At 42.0% G+C, this 21,055-nt stretch overlaps 1 protein-coding gene across 2 annotated transcripts in view; it reads right to left on the bottom strand.

The window, feature by feature from the left end:
- Positions 1-4,960, bottom strand: part of sema3aa (sema domain, immunoglobulin domain (Ig), short basic domain, secreted, (semaphorin) 3Aa) — a 33,715-nt gene extending 28,755 nt beyond the window's left edge. For both annotated transcript variants that reach the window (XM_079655174.1, XM_079655175.1), the window contains exon 1: positions 4,066-4,960. In XM_079655174.1, coding sequence (XP_079511300.1) covers positions 4,066-4,171 — 106 coding nt within the window. In that variant the 5' untranslated portion in view covers positions 4,172-4,960. The remainder of the gene's footprint in view (positions 1-4,065) is intronic.
- Between the last annotated feature and the right edge of the window lie 16,095 nt (positions 4,961-21,055).

The following is a 21,055-nucleotide window of genomic DNA, read 5'->3' as shown; positions in this document are numbered from 1 at the left end:
TTTCACTTTCAATTAATCAGCATGATTACTCTATTAATCGTTTTGTTTATAAAAAGGTTCAAAAAAGGTTAAATGGGAATCAAAATCTCTTAAAAAATCTTGATTTAAAAAAAAATATATATATTATTATTAACTTTACAATTCTATGAGAGCATCGTTTTAGAAAATATTTGTAATTGTTGCTCTAAAAATGGCTAAACCAATCCATTTATATATTCTAAATTGTTGCCATTTATTTTCTGTTGATTCACTATTCAATGAATTGACTTATTGTTTGAGCTCTTGTGGAGTTTTGCAGTTTCATGGATCTCCCCTCATACTGTGTGTATCTGGGTGCTGTCTGTGCATCGCTTGACCTTTAGGGGTCAGTGTTCCTCCTGATGGCCTTTCTACAGCGTGGGAGGGGGTGGGAGATAGATTGTGTTCAGGAATGTGATTGTGTGCAGCTATGCATTGATCCATGGGAGTGTGTCATTGTTTCATCCTTTTAATTTATGTGCTTGCTGTATTGCAGTAGTGCAGCAGCAGCATTGTTTATATTACATTTGCAACAATAAAGTGCTTTTATTCTTAAATTATTCAAATAGTTTGATAATTGCGATTTTCCCGCCTCTTCTATGTTATGATGACTCACTTTTTTTCAAAGGAATTGGGCTGCCGTTTGTTGCCTTAAAATATTACAACACTAAGATTAGTTCTAACTTGGACTTGAGTTTCAACTCATGTCTCCTTCTCCTTATGTTCCTAGGTCAAGGCAGTGGAAGTAAAAAGCTATTCTGGTCTCAAGGAGAAGAGAAAATCATTAACTCTTGTGATCATACTTCTGTCCCCGTGAAGCCAGATCCTTTTAGCTGAGAGAGATGGCTAACTGACCCCACCGGGAAATCATTTACTCTGCACTTGCTGCGCCAGCCGTCCCAGGAGAGGTAATTGTATCTACCTGCTTCCATTTCTCAGTCGTTCTACGTCTCAAACTGCTCACACTGCAGTCGTTCGTGTGTCCTTTCCAGCAGACGACTATCGGTCCCTGGAGGCGTGTCATCAGCGCTCGTTTGAGAATAATTTCACGGGACTCTGCTCGCATGCTCTGTGTTTATTTCACTGCCCAAAATCACAGACCCTCCTTGTTCTTGCGACTGTCCCACTCCGGGGCCTGAGTCTCTCTTCCGCTCGTGTGATCGTCCCGGCACACTCTTTTGCTCGGCGCTCGTTTGACTGTCCTTCCCAGGAGGATTCCTCCATGTCGTTTATTTGACTTAATTACTATGCAGGCTTGGTGGAGGGAGAGGGGATGAGTGACACTTCACTTAACAACCAGCCTCCCTTCCTCCTGCGTCGTCTGCTGTATGTCTGCCAGCTTATCCTTCATTAAAAGCAAATCTCTCCTCCCCTCCACCGTCACCCCCATCCCTCTCTCACTCCCACCGCCCGCCGCACAGTGGGTGTTAACGGAGAATCATCCCCCCCTGACAGGCATCGAGAGAGCCATCAAACACCTGTGGGCCCGAGGCACTGCCGAGCGGAACCTCACAAAGACGCTGATGCCTTTACACCCCAATGATATGCATATACACAATGGTGGAAACCAATAGCAGTTTGAAATCACAAATAATTACAGAAACAGCGATTTGTCAGCTCATGTGCACGGGCACACGCACAGGACCAGGTGTCTAATTATATGGGCACATGACAGACCTGACACATTTTTTGCCTCGCTAAAACACACGCAAACTCACCACTTACAGTCTTAAGGGAGGGTATCACAAGAGAGGGTGTTGAGTCCTCGCACCAAGATGTTGCATGAACACACACACACACACACACACACACACACACACACACACACACACACACACACACACACACACACACACACACACACACACACACACACACACACACACACACACACACACACACACACACACACACACACACAGACACACACACACAGACAGACAGACACACACACACACACACACACACACACACACACCAGGGCTTTGATGCACTTTTAGTAAAAATAATCGTACATCCACTAAAGTGCATCTGTCATGACTCTTTCCCTGCAGACCTGCCTTCTTGGTTTCAGGACGCTCATCCATCACTCGTACAGTGAGGCAATGCAGACTTTGATGCTCGATGACATATCTCTTGTCTAGTATTGTTGTCAGCAACATGTTTGCTTGTCAGACCGAACACCAAGGAGGATCACAAAAAAGGGGCAGAGGGGAACTATATTCACATTCTTTGAAAGCAGATGGCTATGTAGAAGAAGAGATGACATTTTCCCATCATGCCTAGAGGCTCCGTGTGAACTGACATAATGGAGCCCAGGGGATGTATGACTTGTAGCAGGTAAGTTCAACTATGATTCTTCCCAGAGTCCATGTGGTGATTGCATGTCATCACCCTTTTAAAATGCTGTGCCAACAACATGATGAAGAAGCTCATTAAATGCTGAAATACAAAAGTCACATGCAACACCGAGCATCGGCACACACGCTTGGAAGTTTAAAGGGTGATGAAGGAAAATATACTCTACCAAAATTACAACCTGCGCTCTATCTAAAGAATAAAGCATGTCATATAGCAGGCCTCTAAACACAAGTTATAGCAAACGTCTGGGCTGAAGATAGAAAATGAATTAGGGTGACAAACATCACATTTATGACTGAATGTTTTCCCAAGATTGAAATTATCTGAGTGACCGAGGCTTTGGGTGACAGTCAAACGCACAACGGGATGCTGCTAAACAACGGCAAATCAGCACGTTCGTACATTTTCAGAGGGCTTGTTTTACGAGAGAAACGGGACTAAAATAAAGAATGGAGAGACCACACTCGCAGCCATATACTTTCGGTCATGTTTTGGGACAAAGAACCACGATAGCCTCCCTCACTGAAATTAAAATGCACAAAAAAACCTTCCCAAAATATGTCAAAAATGTTGCCAGTTATTTCTAGCTGAGATGAAAAGTCTGCTATTACAAAGAGCCGGATTTAGTGTAGGGTGTGAGAGAGGAGACCAGACAGAGGGAGAGAGAGAGAGAGGGAGGAGGAGGAGGAGGAGGAGAGGAAGAACCGGCGCTCCGCAGTCTCCCCTCAAAATAACACACAAGCAGAGGGAATAACATGTTTGGTGTATACGTCAAAAGCTTACACGTGCACGTTATAAAAAGACACGAAACTCCCTCTTATTCTCCCCCAATATATTCTGCAGCACATTATTTAATGCACACGTAAAATCAACATGCCTGTATAGTTTTCCATTCAAACCAAACTCTACAACTGTTGGATCCATTTAGGGTAGAGTAATGAAAAGTGTGGAAACCTGCACGGCCCCTTAAAGAAAGGCTCTGTGTCATGACCAAAGTTTTTGGGACAGAAGCCATTAAAACGGAGGCTCCACTGCCTGTTCGGAGCACTTAACAGGGCTGTACAGTGCTAGCAGAAAGGGGACAGCACAAGGGGGAAATTGGTACAGGGGCCAATATATACATTTTACTCCAGGCCTTCCTCAGCATATGGAACCAATCTGAATATTCGTAAGAAGAATAGTGGATTCTGAGGGACAGGCAGGGAAGGAAGGAGTAAGTAAATGGGAGAGAGAAGGGTGAGTTAGATGCTGTGCGCACTGAAAAAATGGAACCGTTGGCTTTATTGACATGTATAATGTCCCCAATTAACACATAACTGTATTAGATTAGTTGAAAGCAATACTATTGAGTTGAGCCTACATATTTTGTATTTAAACTTGCTTTCAACTAACCTAATACAGCTATGTGAAATCTGTTGACATAACACATTTAATTAAAGGCAACGTTTCAGTTTTTCAGTGTTCTGACCAAGAGTGAATGAAAGAGACACAGAAATAGATTCACAGAAATAGAAAAAAAGGAATACTCAACATGAGAAAGAATGCATGAAAAGAAAATCTTGAAAGAGCAGCCAGGGGCGAGAGAAACAGACTAAACAAGCTACGTTAAAAGCACCAGCAACCATGTATCCTGGAGACGTGGGGAGGGGGGGCGGGGGGGGGGGGGGGAGCAGAGAATGGGCTTACCCTTGTATGACAGCCTTAGCCTGGGTACGTTGTGCTTGGGCTCTCCACCTCTTCCAGGCTGCACCGCCCCACACAGCAGCACTACAATCCCAAACAGGTAATCCATGGTGCTGGAGCACTGCTGGTTGGCCTCCAGACCAGGGGGCACTCACACCCCCGACCAGTGCCCAGGGATGAGTGTCTCCCTCTGGGGTACGCCGAAGCCTGGAGAGTCCCTCCAAGCGAGAACAGAAAGTGGAGCTTCCAGGGAAAAGGGGAAAAAATCCTGGTGGTGCTCCCCAGCTCAGAGAGCAGACTGTAGGGGGGACTGTTCTGTGGTGTGAAGTGGGTGGAGGGGTGCCGCTCACATGGCTCCCTGTGTGGAGGTCCAGGCTTAATAGTCCCTATCTGTTCCCCCCCCCCCCCCCCAGGTGAAGGCTTCAGCTGGAGATGAAAGGTAAAGCAGATCCACAACAGTCAAGCTGTCCTTTTTTCTGGAGTATTTCTTATGTTATCTGTCTCTCTGTCTTCTGGCTTCTTCTCTCTGAGCAGACACTCACAGCAACCCTCTAATCCTCGTGCGCGGCTCCACCAGACTGCGAGGGAGAGAGAGGACAAGCGAGAGAGCCACACCATCCACAAGAAGAGAGGGGAGGGAGAGCAGCTGAGGGAGAGAGAAGGGGAGTGCTGGTGAGAGAGAGAGAGGGGGGGGCAGGAGGACTGGAGAGCGCCGATGCAACCAGTACGGTGGAGAGGAAGTGTGCTGGATACTGAGGGTTTTATAGTGTCCTCGCTTCCGCAATGATTTCCTATGTAGTTAGTCATCAATTTTCCATTTCCTATAATATCTCACAGCCAAGCCTTTCTTTGGAAAACCTCAAACCAAGGCCAGGTTTATTGCTGCTGCCAGATGATTTGCAGGTCACCTGTATGTCCTAAGGCTAAAGTTTGACAAAGATTGACATACGGAAGTGATGGCTCCTAATAAATCATATTTCTATTAAGCAGAATTAAAACTTAACGAGATGTGAATGTATTTTTTTTTAATCCAAATCCTGTATTTTATCTCAATAAAGTTACATTTTCTGGTTAACATTTAGTGTGGTAAGAACTGCATGAAGTGTTAGTTCAGATTGAAAACGCACTCTTGACGGTGGGAAACAATATTTATCATCTTATCTCTTAACATTTTAAAGGTCTTGCAGGTATTTCAGAATCAACTCAAAAGAAAGTGGTTTGGATAGTTTGGTTAAACAGTTGCATTTTAAAGAACTTATGATCATCTAATTGCAGGATTTATTTTTGCTTTGTCAGACTTTTTTCACCATGTCATGATGTTCCAGATCTCAGGAAATTACTTGTTGTTGTTGTTGTTGTTGTTGTTGTACAACCAATAGAAACTGAATACATCTATTACAGTTACAGGAGTTCTAGTTTACATTTTGTATAGTAAGAACAGCAGAGAATATAAATTGTTCAGATTGAAAGTGCTCTCTCGACGTTGCAAACAATTCATTGACAAAATAAAAAACACACTCAGTCTTCCTTGTTTGGCCAATTGCCATGAACTGTAGATTTGTTTACACTTGTAATTAGGACATTCATGTTGGATTAAATGTTGGGACTGATTTGTTGAATTTTGTCAGAGAAACCAAACTGACATCTTATTGGAAAAAACACTATTTAAGGGTAAAAGCACACTCTGGGATTTTTTGTATGATATTTACAAGTAACGTATTTTTTGTAAGTAAACAGATTTCACAAAGAGTAGTTAGATCACTAAAGATACAAAAGGCCTGTGAATGATCCTCCACCTTATCTCTTTACATTTAAATGTATTGCAGATCTTATTTATGAACTTATTTCCCCTCCGGGCTTGAACCTTGGGTTTGAAGTGAGTGTGGGGGTTAGTAATAATGGGCCTGGATGACATGGATGAAGAAAAGCAGTCTTGGGAAAAGTTAGGAGGAATAAATCAAAAGAAAACAAGAGGGTCTAATTTCTATAAAAGCCGTATCATGTACACTCTAAGCCCCGCTTCAAAAAAGTAGATTATAAGGAAAAGTTAGAAAAGGCTTTTGAGTTCCGAATTTACATATTTTTCACAGAGTTACGAGGAGTACTGCACATCAATTACAGATCACAATTTTCCCACAGAGAGTTTAGCCTTTGAGTGTGTGCTGGACTTATCCGGATGAAATCTGGCGGTTGAGGGGAACACATGCTGGTAGTTAACCTGTGTAGTCTGGGACAGATCCTGTATCTGGTTAAGTCATTCACATCAGCAGGTCAACAACAACCCCCCCTCCCACCCCTCGTCTTAACCCCCGCTAGCCCCCGCAGGTGTGTGTGTGTGTGTGTGTGTGTGTGTGTGTGTGTGTGTGTGTGTGTGTGTGTGTGTGTGTGTGTGTGTGTGTGTGTGTGTGTGTGTGTGTGTGTGTGTGTGTGTGTGTGAGTGTGAGTGAGCACCTCCTGCTTCCTCTCAGAGGGTGACATATCAGCGGAGAGGTGATAAAAGCTTTGATAAACAGGAGTGCTGATGTGTCAACTCACACACCTAAAGACCCTTAAAGAAAACAACCTGAGAATTGGGCTGGATTAGCACAGTGAGTGTGTTTGTGAAATAAGAGTACCTTTTAAAGACTCCTACTGTGCTTTGGGAAAAGTAATTATTGTTGCTGCATTGTAAAAAGGTCAGGGTTTTGTGTATGTTTGTGTTTTCTATCAAATAGCAGCAAGTAATTATGTATTGGGTTGTTTGTGTACTAAATCATTTCTGGAAAAGTTTGAAAGAAGTGCCGATTGTTTCCTCTAAAGAACTCCAATCTTGTTTTTAGACCATTGCTCCTTTAGGTATAAAGAGAAGTGCTGAGATCTGGAAGCTAAAAGAGAAAATAAAGGCAAACGTTACATCCTCACAGTTGATTGAACTTTATACGTTTATACTGACCGTAGTTGCGGGCATCCAGATATGTAAATGTCAATGAGTAAATGTATAGGGTGGGGGAGGAGGGGTGTTAGATAGATATAGAGTTGTAGTAAGTAGATAGAGCTCGCTATGATTAAGGTTTCGGTTAAGCGTAGGTTAGATTCTTTTAGTTACATTTCCTATTTTTTTGTGTGTATTTTTTACATTTTGGATTCGCTTGGCGAGCTACTTATTGAGGGCTTGCGAGCTACCGGTAGCTCGCGATCGACGTGTTGGAGTCCCCTGGTCTAAGTAGAGTGTTTTTTTGCTTTGTGAGTCTTTTCTTGCCACGTCATGATGTGACTTGAGTATGTTGTTCTTACAACCTAAAGAAACTGAATACGTCTCTTAAAGTAACACCCACGTTTTAATACCCAGGAACTCAACAAGTCACTCTTTATCTGTTGTTCTGAATGAATCCGTGTGCCTATTGTGCATTCACTTGCACAACCATGGCGTGCACTTTCTCGTCTCTCAGCACCCCTTTAGTCTAAACAGCCTTTCCATCTGTTTACCCAAAACAAAAAGACGTGCGGACAGACGCATGAAAAGTACTCTCTTCTCGCTCTTAGCATCGCTCCATCGACCCCAGTCTCTCTCCTCTGCCCCGATCAGCCACCTTCCTCCCATTTGTCTGCATTAGCCCAACTAATGGCAGCCCGGCTACCTGCATCGATCTTCACCGGGGGGGAGTGAGATGTGTAGCAACACGCCTTTATGGCTTGCCCTTTAGGGAGTGCAGCAACAGTCCGACCTATCCACGCCGATCTATTTGCGACCACGCAACAACCCCCCCCCCCCCCCCCTAACAGCACCACAGCCGGAGTGGCCCTGAGTAATGACGACTTAATAAATGGTGACACGCTGTTGGCGGTGGAATGAGATGCCCATTGACAAGGAGCTTCCAGAGGCTTTCAGCGCCTGCCGGTAAAAATAGAAGAGGACACGAGACACCGTGCTTATGAGGACACAGCGGATAGGGCGTCAAACAGGTCCGTGTGTGTGTGGCGGGTGTCAATGTGCTGTCACTGATACGCTGCTGTATCTTCATCCGGTGGTATGGGAAGTGCCGTTAATGTTTTGTGAAAAGAAAATGATTACGGTAACGTGACCCCAGATGTCTGTTTTACAGAGAACATCGGAAATGTCCCACCCTGTACACGCACTGCCCTTCGACCTCTCCCGTTCTCAAGCACACGCCTACAAGTCTGCCCGCTCACATCCTAACCGACCCAATGTCCCAGAGGCCATTGCCACTGCTAGCATGGAATAAATAATTGCTGCTTCGATGAATGACTTATCAAGTTCAAGGTATTAACTGCCATCACTTCCTTTGCCCTAGAGGAGTTCCTCTTCCTATTCCACACCAAATCCTACTCCATGTTACAGGAGGTCACACACAAAGCCCTTACTCAGCGCATGACATGTTCAGGATGAGGAAAAGGTGGGAGATAGTCAGGAAATAAGGGTGGAGGGACAGAGGAAGAACAGTAGCAAGGAGTGTGTGATATGACAGAGCTGCATTTCCGTTTGAGAGGAGGTGAACTGCTATCCAAGGCCAGAAAAATGGAAAGGCAACAAGGCTTGATTGTGTTTTATTTGATAAAAAAAACCTGACAAATGTACTTTAATTGAATGTATTATATCAACAGATTTCACATAACTGTATTAGGTTAGCTGAAAGCAATAATATTAAGTATAAATAAAGACTAGTAGGTTCAACTTAATATCATTGCGTTCAACTAACCTAATGAAGATATGTGAAATCTGTTGACATAATACATTTAATTAAAGTCAACTTTTCACTATGTATACTTTGAATGGGGCTGCTGATCATATGATTCCATAAAAGATGCAGCAACAGATCAGAAATAAGGAAAGTGAAACTGTAAAGGGTCCGCACATTGGGGAGTTTTACTGACAACGTTTACTGCAAAAGGGAGGATAAGATGAGGCACATGAGTTAAGGAGATAACTGTTCAACTCTGGACTTTTCATCACACACATTTGGTTGTAAAAAAGGAAAATTACCTAATATATCACCAGTTGCCCATGCGTTACGTCACAATTAAACATTTACCTGAATGTGAAGGCATGGGAAAGGAAGAAAAAAGAAGAAAAGGAAAACACATCTGCGTTGTCCATCAGTATTGTAACTCTGTAATCCTGTCTGCCTAATAAAGGGCTGTACAATGAGCTATATATCACACTATATGAGGCCTGAAGGTAACTCTCAAATTGCATGTGAAAGTGTCTTTTCAGGGTTTCTAATATTTCTAACATAGAGACAAAGAGATAATTCAAACAGAAAGGACAGCTGGAGTTTGATGGGAACAAGGTCTGGCAGGTACATGACATACTTCGACCTATAAGTAAAGTCACAAAAAACATGAAATCTTCTCCCTATTTCATCATGTGTCCAGTCAAGTGCAGACACCTGTTTCTGCTCTTGCATGCTCTTTTAGCTGAGTATAACTCTTCAAACCAAGTAGTGGTTTCATTACAAATCCATTTTAGAGCTCATTAACAATGCTTCCACTTCGAAAAACCCCGGCAGAGGGAAATGGGAGGTTTCCCTCCATTTCATCGCTTCTCAAAAGGTCATAGGTCAAACCCCAGGTTTACAATGGGGTCACGCAACCCCATCGTGTGCATGACGGAGCTTGGGTAATCTCTTTCAGCAAGTGCCTTTCCACGCAGCTCCATGCGTGCACATCCAGTTTCCGCATCCACTCAAGTACAAGTACGGGAACAAGAGGATAAATAAACACAAGTGGAACCACATTGCACCATGGGAGAGAAGAACACTACGGAGCTGTAACATCTGTTGCAATAAGGGAGGGATGAAGGGGGAAGTAGTTGGGCGTATTTATTCATCGCTGATACATTTCCATCCATCTTCTGGTGACGGAAGTCTCCTGTGGAGCTCTGCCTCACACAGATGTGTCCGCTCCACTCATACGGTGACGGCGGATCAGGAACCGCTTACAGGAAGCCAGGAAATCGGACTGAAACGTAACACTGATTCATAAAATGTGATCTTCTGCTGCTGACGTTGGTGTGGGGGAGGAGGATGGAGGAGTTGTTTTGTATCAGCTGCTGTGCACTTGTTGAGCAACAACACTCCTGAGCTGTCTCCTCTCCTGAAGTCAATGATAGTGATATACTCTGAAAGAACTCTAACGTTGACTTGAAATAAATGTATTACATTACATTACATTACATTGCATTTAGCTGACGCTTTTATCCAAAGCGACTTACAATAAGTGCATTCGACCAGGAAGATACAACCTTTAAGAAAACAGAATCATATAAGTACATCAGGTTTCATAGAGCCAAACATTTCAAGTGCTACTCAACTGGCATTTAGAAAGCCAGCCCTTTATTAGTATATAAGTGCTTTGTTAGTAATTCTATCGCTCGAAGTGGAGTCTAAAGAGATGAGTTTTCAGTTTGCGTCGGAAGATGTGTAAGCTATCTGCTGTCCTGATTTCAATGGGGAGCTCATTCCACCATTTTGGAGCCAGGATAGCAAACCCACGTGTTTTTGCTGACGGGAACTTGGGTCCCCCTCGCAGTGCGGGTGCAGCGAGCTGTTTGGCTGATGCAGAGCGGAGTGCACGTGCTGGGGTGTACGGTTTAACCATGTCCTGGATGTAGGAAGGGCCAGATCCATTCACAGCATGGTACGCAAGTACCAGTGTCTTGAAGTGGATTCTAGCAGTTACTGGAAGCCAGTGAAGGGAGCGGAGGAGCGGTGTGGTGTGGGAGAATTTGGGAAGGTTGAAGACCAGACGAGCCGCTGCATTCTGGATGAGCTGCAGAGGTCGGATGGCACATGCAGGTAGACCAGCCAGGAGGGAGTTGCAGTAGTCTAGGCGTGAGATGACGAGAGCCTGGACCAGAATCTGCGCTGATGTCTGGGTCAGCTGGGGACGTATCCTCCTGATGTTGTAAAGCGTGTATCTGCAGCAGCGGGTTGTAGCAGCGATGTTTGCAGTGAAGGACAATTTGTTATCTAGGACCACACCCAGATTCCTTGCAGTCTGAGTCGGGGAAACAACAGAGGTGCCGATGTTGATTGTTAGGTCAAGAGTGGGACAATCTTTTCCCGGAAGGAAGAGCAGTTCAGTCTTGTCAAGGTTGAGCTTGAGGTGATGAGCAGACATCCACCGAGAGATGTCTGCTAGGCAAGCAGAGATGCGTGCGATGCGTATTATCACATTATCAAAGAATTTCACATTACCATTAGGTTAGTTGAAAGCAATAATATCAAGTTGAACCTAATATTTGTATTTGAACTTAAAATTATTGATTTTAACTAACCTCATACAGTTATCTGAAATCTGTTGACATAATACATTAAATTAAAGTCAACATTTCAGTTTTTTCAGTGGAGACTACATTTAAACTAAAAGGCTTTTTAATTTAATTTCAAATGATTTCCAAGCCACTTCCAACCCGGAGATGAAAGACTTCTCAACTATTTTGAGTCTAAAGTAAGCTCATCATGAGGCCCCACTGATGCGGAAAGGACCAATAGAAATGGTGAAGTGAGGGGGGCGTGGACTAATCCATGACCTGAAGGATTTATTTAAATGCTATGTATATGTAAATGCAAAACACACCATTTTTGAATGGAGCCTTGTTGGGGGAGGCTTTACATTTGAGGTTGGGCTGGCACAACAGTGATGAAGCTCATTATTCCCTTTATATGGCCAAAATCAGGAGCTTATAGGCCTTTCAGAAATGTGGTTTCCTTACCCCTGCACCCATCTACACACACAGTTAAAGAGAATACAGCTTCTGAGATCCCTCAAAAAGAATTAGCTTCTCTGCCGGGTCGCTGAAATTAAATTGTAACCTAATTGCGTGTTAAGGGTTTGCTAAGGTGGAGATGATGAGACTAAGACCCCATTTACACGGGAGCGCAAACGCAAACGGACCGAATTCGTTATCAAAAAAGTCTTCCGTTCACGCGCATTCGGCTCATTTAACGTGTCCGTTCACACGAGACCACTGGAAACGCTGTAGTACATATGCCGGGCCTGTAGGTGGCGCTGTACTTCTGCCAAAAAATACACCAAAAGCAGCGAAGAAGACCCCCGAGCATGGTTGCCTTTCTGTTTATGCCCCGCAGTGGATTTAGCAACATGTAGTTCATGTAGTTCTCCATGTCCACTTGTTGCTGATGGTTGTGCTAGAGGAGCTTTAGATTTTGCACTAAAATCTGTATCATGGTCAGTAGCAGTAGCAGTAGCTACTGACCATTATACAGCAGTGAGCAGCAGAGGTGGGGAGAGGCGGGGCTATGGCTTCATCGCTTTCAGGAAACTATCGTATAGGACGTACACACGGAGCCGTTTGGCCCCCTAGAGCGTTCCGTTTGCAGATCTATCCACATGGGACCCGTTATCGTTTGCGGGGTCCTTTTCCGCGGTTCCGTTACGGCCTTGTGTGACCGAACGGGGTATACAAAAGAGAAAAGTAGCAGATACAACCCGTTTCGTTCTCGTGTAAACACCGCCTAAAAGCATTGGGTCAACACCTTGTTTATTTCATGAGTGTGGCTGGACAAACCAAGCATTTTTATTCTAAAGATGAAGTGGCCTTCTAGATTTCTGTCAGCCTCAAACTCTCATTGCAACTTGCATTTCATAATAAAGATTGTAATAGTTTTCTGTAAAATTAAGGAAACAAACATATATTTTACAATTTAACAACTCTAGTGCTGCAGCTAACAATTCATTTAATAAAGATTCATCTGCTGATTATTTTACAAATTAATCAATGAATTATTGTCTTTATGGAATGTCACAAAGAAGTAGAATATGCAGAATTTCCCAAGCTACAATTTAAAACTCAGTTATGTACTGTACATTTTGTTTGAGTATATACAGGACTGTCTCAGAAAATTAGAATATTGTGATAAAGTTCTTTATTTTCTGTAATGCAATTAAAAAAACTAAAATGTCATACATTCTGGATTCATTACAAATCAACTGAAATATTGCAAGCCTTTTATTATTTTAATATTGCTGATTATGGCATACAGCTTAAGAAAACTCAAATATCCTATCTCTAAATATTAGAATATCATGAAAAAGTATACTAGTAGGGTGTTCAACGAATCACTTGAATCGTCTAATTAACTCGAAACACCTGCAAGGGTTTCCCTGAGCCTTGAAAAACACTCAGCTTGGTTCAGTAAACTAAATCACAAGTATGGGGAAGACTGCTGATCTGACTGCTGTCCAGAGGACCGTCATTGACACCCTCCATCAGGAGGGTAAGACACAAAAAGAAATTTCTCAAAGAGCAAGCTGTTCACAGAGTGCAGTTTCAAAGCACATCCACAAAAAGTCTGTTGGAAGGGGGAAATGTGGCAGGAAACGCTGCACAACCAAGAGAGATGACCGCAGCCTTAACAGCATTGTGAAGAAGAGTCGCTTCCAGAATTTGGGGGAGCTTCAAAGACAGTGGACTGAAGCTGGAGTCCAGGTATCAAAAGTCACTGTTCACAGACGTGTCCGGGAAATGGGCTACAATAGCCGTATTCCCATGGTCAAGCCACTTCTGAACTCAAGACAACGGAAGAGGCGTCTGACTTGGGCTAAGGAAAAGAAGCACTGGACAGTTGCACAGTGGTCCAAAGTCCTCTTTTCAGACGAAAGCAAGTTTTGTATTTCATTTGGAAGTCAAGGCGCCAGAGTCTGGAGAAAGGCTGGAGAGGAGCAAAATCCAAGTTGCTTGAAATCCAGTGTGAAGTTCCCACAGTCAGCGATGGTTTGGGGAGCCATGTCAGCTGCTGGTGTTGGTCCACTGTGTTTCATCAAGCCCAGAGTAAATGCAGCTGTGTACCAAGAGATTTTAGAGCACTACATGCTTCCGTCTGCTGAAAAGCTCTATGGAGATGAGGAATTCATTTTCCAGCATGATCTGGCACCTGCCCACAGTGCCAAAACCACCAGTAACTGGTGTACTGACCATGGCATTACTGTCCTCGATTGGCCTGCAAATTCCCCTGACCTGAACCCCATAGAGAATATGTGGGGTATTGTGAAGAAGAAGCTGAAAGACACCAGACCCAACAATGCTAATGAGCTAAAGGCCGCTATTGAAGCATCCTGGGCATCCATAACACCTCAGCAATGCCACAGGCTGATTGCCTCCATGCCACGCCGCATTGATGCAGTAATCCGTGCAAAAGGATTCCCAACCAAGTACTGAGTGCATTAATGGACATTTTCAAATGTTTGATTGTGTTTTGCTGTTATAAATCTTTTTTTTTACTTGGTCTGAGGAACTATTCTAATTTTTTGAGATAGGATTTTTGAGTTTTCTTAAGCTGTATGCCATAATCAGCAATATTAAAATAATAAAAGGCTTGCAATATTTCAGTTGATTTGTAATGAATCCAGAATGTATGACATTTTTGTTTTTTTAATTGCATTACAGAAAATAAAGAACTTTATCACAATATTCTAATTTTCTGAGACAGTCCTGTAGTTTTGATACAACCTCACTGAAAAACTGAAACGTTGACTTTAATTAAATGTGTTATGTCAACATATTTGACATAACTGTATTAGGTTAATTGAAAGCAATAATATTAAGTTTAAATAAAAAAGACTAGGTTATATTATAGTTGCTTCTAACTAACCTGATCCAGTTACGTGACATTAGTTGACATGATATAATTCATTAAAATCAACGTCTTTTTCAGTTCATCAAAGGATAAGAATTCAAGCTGCACATTAAAAATGGAATGTGTGCAAGACTTCAAAACTGTGAATGGAAAATGTTATGAGACAGACCGGCCTCTGTAAGCATACAGTATGCAGTAACAACACACCAAACAGACCAAACACACATCCCAAGTTTGGAATCCTGCAAGTCATGTTTCATACATATCAGGTGAGGTATCAAAATCTATACCAACGAACATCATCTGCAACCATAAACAGCTTGTATATCCATGTCTGTGTCACACGAGAGTCTGAGTGCGACGGAATAGGACTTGTACAGTGTATGAATCTTCTGGCTGCTCCATACATTTCTCCTGTCATGAGGAAATTCTCCCAGTATTCCTCTCTGTACGGCTGACAGAGCAGGAACAGTGACACAGCACTCCGTCCCGCTCTTCTATTAAATATTTACACGCTTGTGAAACACATAAAACTAACCGCCGGCGCTCGCATTACTGCTCCGGCAGAGGAGTCACATTTAATACGGATCACATTCACTTCCAAGAATATGCATGTTAAATATGGAGAGGCAGAGAGACAGACAGATAGACAAATGGGTACAAATACCTCAGACTAAATGTACCTATGTCTTTCATTAAAACATCCAAACGCATTTAATTTCATATATCGGACTGCTTTAATAGATTATTTGCAGAGTAGTAGTAGTAGTATTTGCTGCTCCAGTGTCTCTGCTATCATCATGAGTGCCTTTTTAAATTCTTAAACAGAACCATAATTCATAATGCAATGTCTGTGACTCAGCGGATTAATTTTAGGGTTGGGAATCAATAAATTACTCAACCATCTATTATTTGAAGAATATAACACATGAGTATTTTTTTTATGATTATTAATTTAGCAAAATCATGACACAACATACTCCACATTATTTTTAGCTGTTTCCCCCCCCCCCCGTATGTGTATCGCTGAGTAAAAACAGGGATGCTTTACTTCTTTCTCATTGTGAAGCTATTCCTACTGCTTTTATTATAGAATAAATGCGATATTGGGTTTCTACACTATTGCATTTCATTTTTATTTCTGGAAAAGGAGGAGATATAACTTATTTGTTCTCATTTTTAGTAGTAGCGAAGAAGTAGAGGGAAATTTATGGCGTACATCAAAAATGTTGCATATGGTAAATCACTGCTTCCAGGGAGTAATAAGTCGAGTGATAATACTCCTACTGAAATGATGAATGAGAACAATATATTTCTGGGGAGGCAACCCAACATTGATCACTACCATATGATCCCAGAGAAAGCTATCTGAAAGTAAATGTATTTTAGTCTGGTTTGTGTATGTCTACTTTTTGAATATAGTAGATGTGTTGTGGCATGTGGGCGACTCGGCCGCCACATATTGCACCGTGATCTGCCCCAGCTGTGTGAACAGGCTAATACTTTCACGCCAAGAGAAAACATTTCTGTGTTTTATCAGGAGAAGAAAACTCATCGCGGATATGCGGCTCGACTGGCACCAAACTTCATCACCTCTCATTACTTAAGCCTGTTTTTACTCCAGATAAAAGACCTCACTCCTAAACAGTGACGACCCCCATTTGTAACTACGTAATTACCTTCTTTTATTTATTTATTTTCAGAGCCCCTCTCCATTAGCACAATATTATCAGTTCAGTTGTATCAGGGCTCATAACGCAACCTTTGGGAACTTTAGACAACCTTTGTGCCCCAGTCTGTCTCCTGGAAGTGGTTCATGTCTGTCCCCTTTTTACTTTTTATGAGACCCCGTGTCATGTAACCCTGAACACAAAAACTGTCATGTACTCTATTCTTTACTCTATGCAGACGCTGCCTCGTATTCTGCTAGCTTTACAGCATTCATAAAGGGCCCTGAGTGAATACAAACCATCTGTCTAAACAGACTTCTGACAAGCTGGTATGGTGAGCGATGAGTCCCACCTGTATATAGCACAATACTTTAGCAAAAGCCTTCTACAGTTTGTACCTTTTCATAGAAGTCACATGCAGACTCTCACTGTATACCTGGGAAAGGTCGTTCCTCACAGGAGTAATCACTGAAATGGCTCACTCCAATTCGACAAGGGATAATTGAAGGACATGCTGCCATGTTAATGAATGATATATCCTGCCATCTCCTCTCTCTCTAGTGCAATCACCCACTCACAAATTGCTGCTTCACATTGGCTGTCCCTTAGACACCTTGTAAATCAAGTATAATTGACAGAAAGAAGTGATGAAATGCAAAGCAGTGCAACTAAATGACTCCATCAAAGCAGATCCATTATAAAAGCTCCTATGTGACCAATTATCTTTCACACTTGCTTGGAAAATAACACGGCAGGCACGTACTGAACAGCAAACTTTTGCCTATACACTAAATAAGCTATATGTTGTGTGCTTTTCGTAAAAAAAAAAAGCAATTGATTTAAAGCTAACAATCAAAGATGACATTTTGACAATATAGCCAATATATCTCTCACTATTCTCCAGCTGAGACACCAACAACTTCATCTATAGGGTTTTTATTAACTAGCTTACCAGGTATGCTAACTGCTAACCAGTAAATTAGCAGGAAACCAGTTTCTGTTTTCCAATGAAAGTAGCTGGCTCAAAAAGCATCAGAAAGTTGCCCCTTGAAACTCACTTCTATATTGATGACATCATTGCACATTTGCCCAAAGTGTTATGTTGCTAGACGCAACACCTCTAATGCGCTAAATTCTTTGTATCTTCACCTCTTTCTTTCCTCAAAGGTCAGTCCTGTCAAGACAGCTTGCTATTGGTCCACGGGTCATTGTTTACAGAACTCATTTAGTTTGCCCCCAATAGTTCATTGTGGTGGTTCCATTGGAAGTCATTGATTTGTCACAAAACATGCTCTTTTTAAACGCCAGGCCTTGATACTACACACTAGACTGTACGTTTTGCACTACAATATAAAGTATAAAGCCAGAAACATCCTTTAAACAAATTACATTGACAATTCATTCAGATTCAGCATTATCTCTCAGAGTTGAGCTTTTTCCAAGAGGGAAAAGAAGCTGGACTTCAAACTACTCATCTCATCATCATCCACACACTTTAATCCTTTAAGATGTAAAGGAAGCCCTTCCTTCAACTGCTTTCACTGACAGCCTGCAGACCGAGAGTCGTTCTGTTCCAAGGCTTCGACTATAAAACCACTGGACAGATGGATTCAAAGCACTGTCCACAGGGTGATTAGGTTTCATTATGGCAAATGAAACACCCCATTACTCGTAACTGTCCTATAATAAATGTCTTAAAAAGAATGTCATGAGTTAGAAAAAAAGACTGTCCAGACATTAGGAGGAATGACCGTCATGCTGACTTCTGAGAACTCTTCTTTTGACCAGAGAAACGAGAGAAAGAGAGGGAAAGGAACATAAATGGCAGCCGTTTGTGTCCGTACAACAAGACTTGTTATAATAAATAAGTCAGTGTGTCATTTGTACGCTCTGTTCGACCGGCACAAAACAGTCCATCTGGGGCCTGAGAGAAAATATCCAAAGCTCAAGCATAACGACTCAACAATTTAAAAGACAAGATGGAAACACAATCAATTTACAAGACAAACATAGAGCTGTTGTTTGTTCCTCGACTCAACAGCACAAATGGGGATTTGTTTTTCCCCGTCCACATGCTGACAAAGCATGTTAACCCGATACCTATCTAATGGAGTAACCCTGACGGGGCAATCTGTTTGGACAGTTCCCCGGAAATTCTGTTATCAGTGTATGTCCAGAAAATAAATGCGGGGAGGGTGGACCGAGGAGGGTTTGTGGGGGCGGGGACTCGTTGAAAAAGTCAGTTGGATGGTGGCCCCCAGCTGAGGCTGTCTGGCACAGGATCAGTCCCATTCCTCTTCAGTGTGAGGCTCCTTTTCTCTCACCCGTCAGTCCTGACATCTCGGAGAACTGACGCAAGAAATGCAGCTATAAAAACAGCCTCTGGTCCTGCTGGTGAGAACTGGGCAAAGACTGCTACAAACACACATCATGACATACTGTACGCTATCCATCTTGCATTTCAATAGGGAGAGCCAATAAGATACTGTACATTAGTAGGGGGGGCGGTGTGTGGTTGGGTGTTGGTTGATGTTAAAAAGAAAAGATTAAGATGATACCAATGTATTTAGTGTCTCAAACAGCTGTGTTGCATATGTTCTGGCGTTCAAACACGCCTTTGAACTACAGCCTTTGTGATGGTTGTAAAATAAGATGTAGAGTACTGACAGTGGAAATAACCACATCAGTCACCTGAACAGTGAATGGTGCATAATGGTGCACTGTTCAAATTAGCACAGCTTTTACTTCTGAACTTTGGAAAAAGAAAATGCCCTAAAGCCTGAAGTCTTTTCAGAGCTTCATATCAATGCTCATCCTATTGAAAAACTTGGACTCGTGCCAACTTCGCTACACTCGTGTCTGAATCCAGAGGAAGCAAAAGGCAAAAAAGAGTTCTCTTTCAACACTGAAAGAACTGAAACACTGACTTTAATGAAATGTATTATGTGAACATGTTTCACATCACTGTATAGGTTAGTTGAACACAGTAATGCTAATTCTGAATAGGTTCAACTTAACATAATTTATTTTAACCAACCTAATACAGTAATTTGAAATGTGTCGACTCAATACATTTAATTAAAGTCAATGTTTCAGTTGTTTCAGTGTAAAGTGAACCCTTTGGAATAACCTGCATTTATGTATACATTTTTCAAAAATATGGTCTGACCTTCAGCTTAGTTACAATAAGGAACAAACGCAATCTGTTTTAACTGATAGCACACAAATTATTGTTTGGTTTTTGTCAATAGTGAACACAAACAATCCCAACAATGTGAAACCCTAGACTTTAACAAAAGCTATTTCAGTTAGGAGTTAGCAAATCTTGTTTTGTGAAATTAAACAAGTTTAGAAGTGTTGTTTGAGCTTTGTCTTAAATGACAAAAATCACTCTAAAATGTTGAGTTTGCTATTACACTGAAAAAAACGGAAACGTTGACTTTAATTAAATGTATCATGTCAACAGATTTTACATAATTGTATTAGGTTAGTTAAAAGCAATACATATTACGTTTAAACAATTTTTTTTAGGTTCAACGTAATATTATTTCTTTCAGTTTTGTCAGTGTAATAAGAAGCATCTGTTCATGTTAACCATGCCAAAAGATTTCAGAAGCCCTACGAACAACAATTGTTGATTTTCAAAAAGCTGGAAAGGGTTACAAAGTTATTTATCAATCCATATTCAAACACAAGTTCTATAAAAAGGAGCCAATTCAGTTTTGTGAGTTCACATACTGCATACTTCTGTACAAATGCAGCCACTGTTTGATCCGACAACATCACATGTGTTGAAGCTGGAGGCACAGTTGGTCACCTCAGGCGTACACTCATCACTTCCTGTTATCCCAGTGCCAGCGAGGTCGGACAATAGCGGCGCATCTCGTCCCTTTGTTTTTCTTCGGGGCGGATTCTTGTTGGATGACAGATGAGGCAGTGTCCTCCTGTTTCCCTCTGATGTTTGGACTCTGGATTATCCCTCAGCTCAGCGTGGTTGTTTTGGGTGGATTCTGCTCTAATCTCATGTGTTTCTGTCACACCGTGATGAAAGACAGCCTGTTGGAATTGGCTCAATGCTGAAGCTGAGTCACAGGCACAGGTGCACCATAAGAGAACTCTCACTACTAACTGAGCCGGCAAATAATACTACTAAGATAATATGGTGTTCATCCAAGAAACAGTCTCTAAATAAATCAAATTAGCTGATGAGCAGAGATTCCTACACCTGTCACCCTCCAGCAGTAAAACCTACTGGTTCGTACTTGTCAAACCTGATTTAGCAGTGACTAACCGGACAATTTACAGAATTCAGCTTTTTCTTCCCCCCTAATCCTTTAAAAAGGGTGGAGGTCTTTAAAACAAACCACTCACTGTGCTCTTTGTTGCAGGATTCTGCAAGCCTGACAAGTTTAGCCTCTGCAGCTAAGCTATTTGTGATTAACATGTCTTCATGTTCTATGTGCAGGATTAATTTAAAACAACAGTTGTCAGGGGAAAATCACAAAACAAGACATGTCCTTTGACCAAATGCCTATCTTTTGAATCATCTATTATTATAATCTACACCAACACTGTACAGTGTGAACATGTGTTCTAACACCTGCATACCACAGGTGTGTTTGAGTGCTTTTATAGTCGGCACCATTCAGTCATTATTAATGAAAATCCTCATTTCCTCATCCTCCTTTATACAAATTAAACAAACATAGTTCAATTTTGGCTGAG

Source organism: Notothenia rossii (assembly GCF_949606895.1).
Source record: "Notothenia rossii genome assembly, chromosome: 10".
In the NCBI taxonomy this organism is placed as follows: domain Eukaryota; kingdom Metazoa; phylum Chordata; class Actinopteri; order Perciformes; family Nototheniidae; genus Notothenia; species Notothenia rossii.
This window is presented reverse-complemented; position numbering and strand designations above follow the sequence as displayed.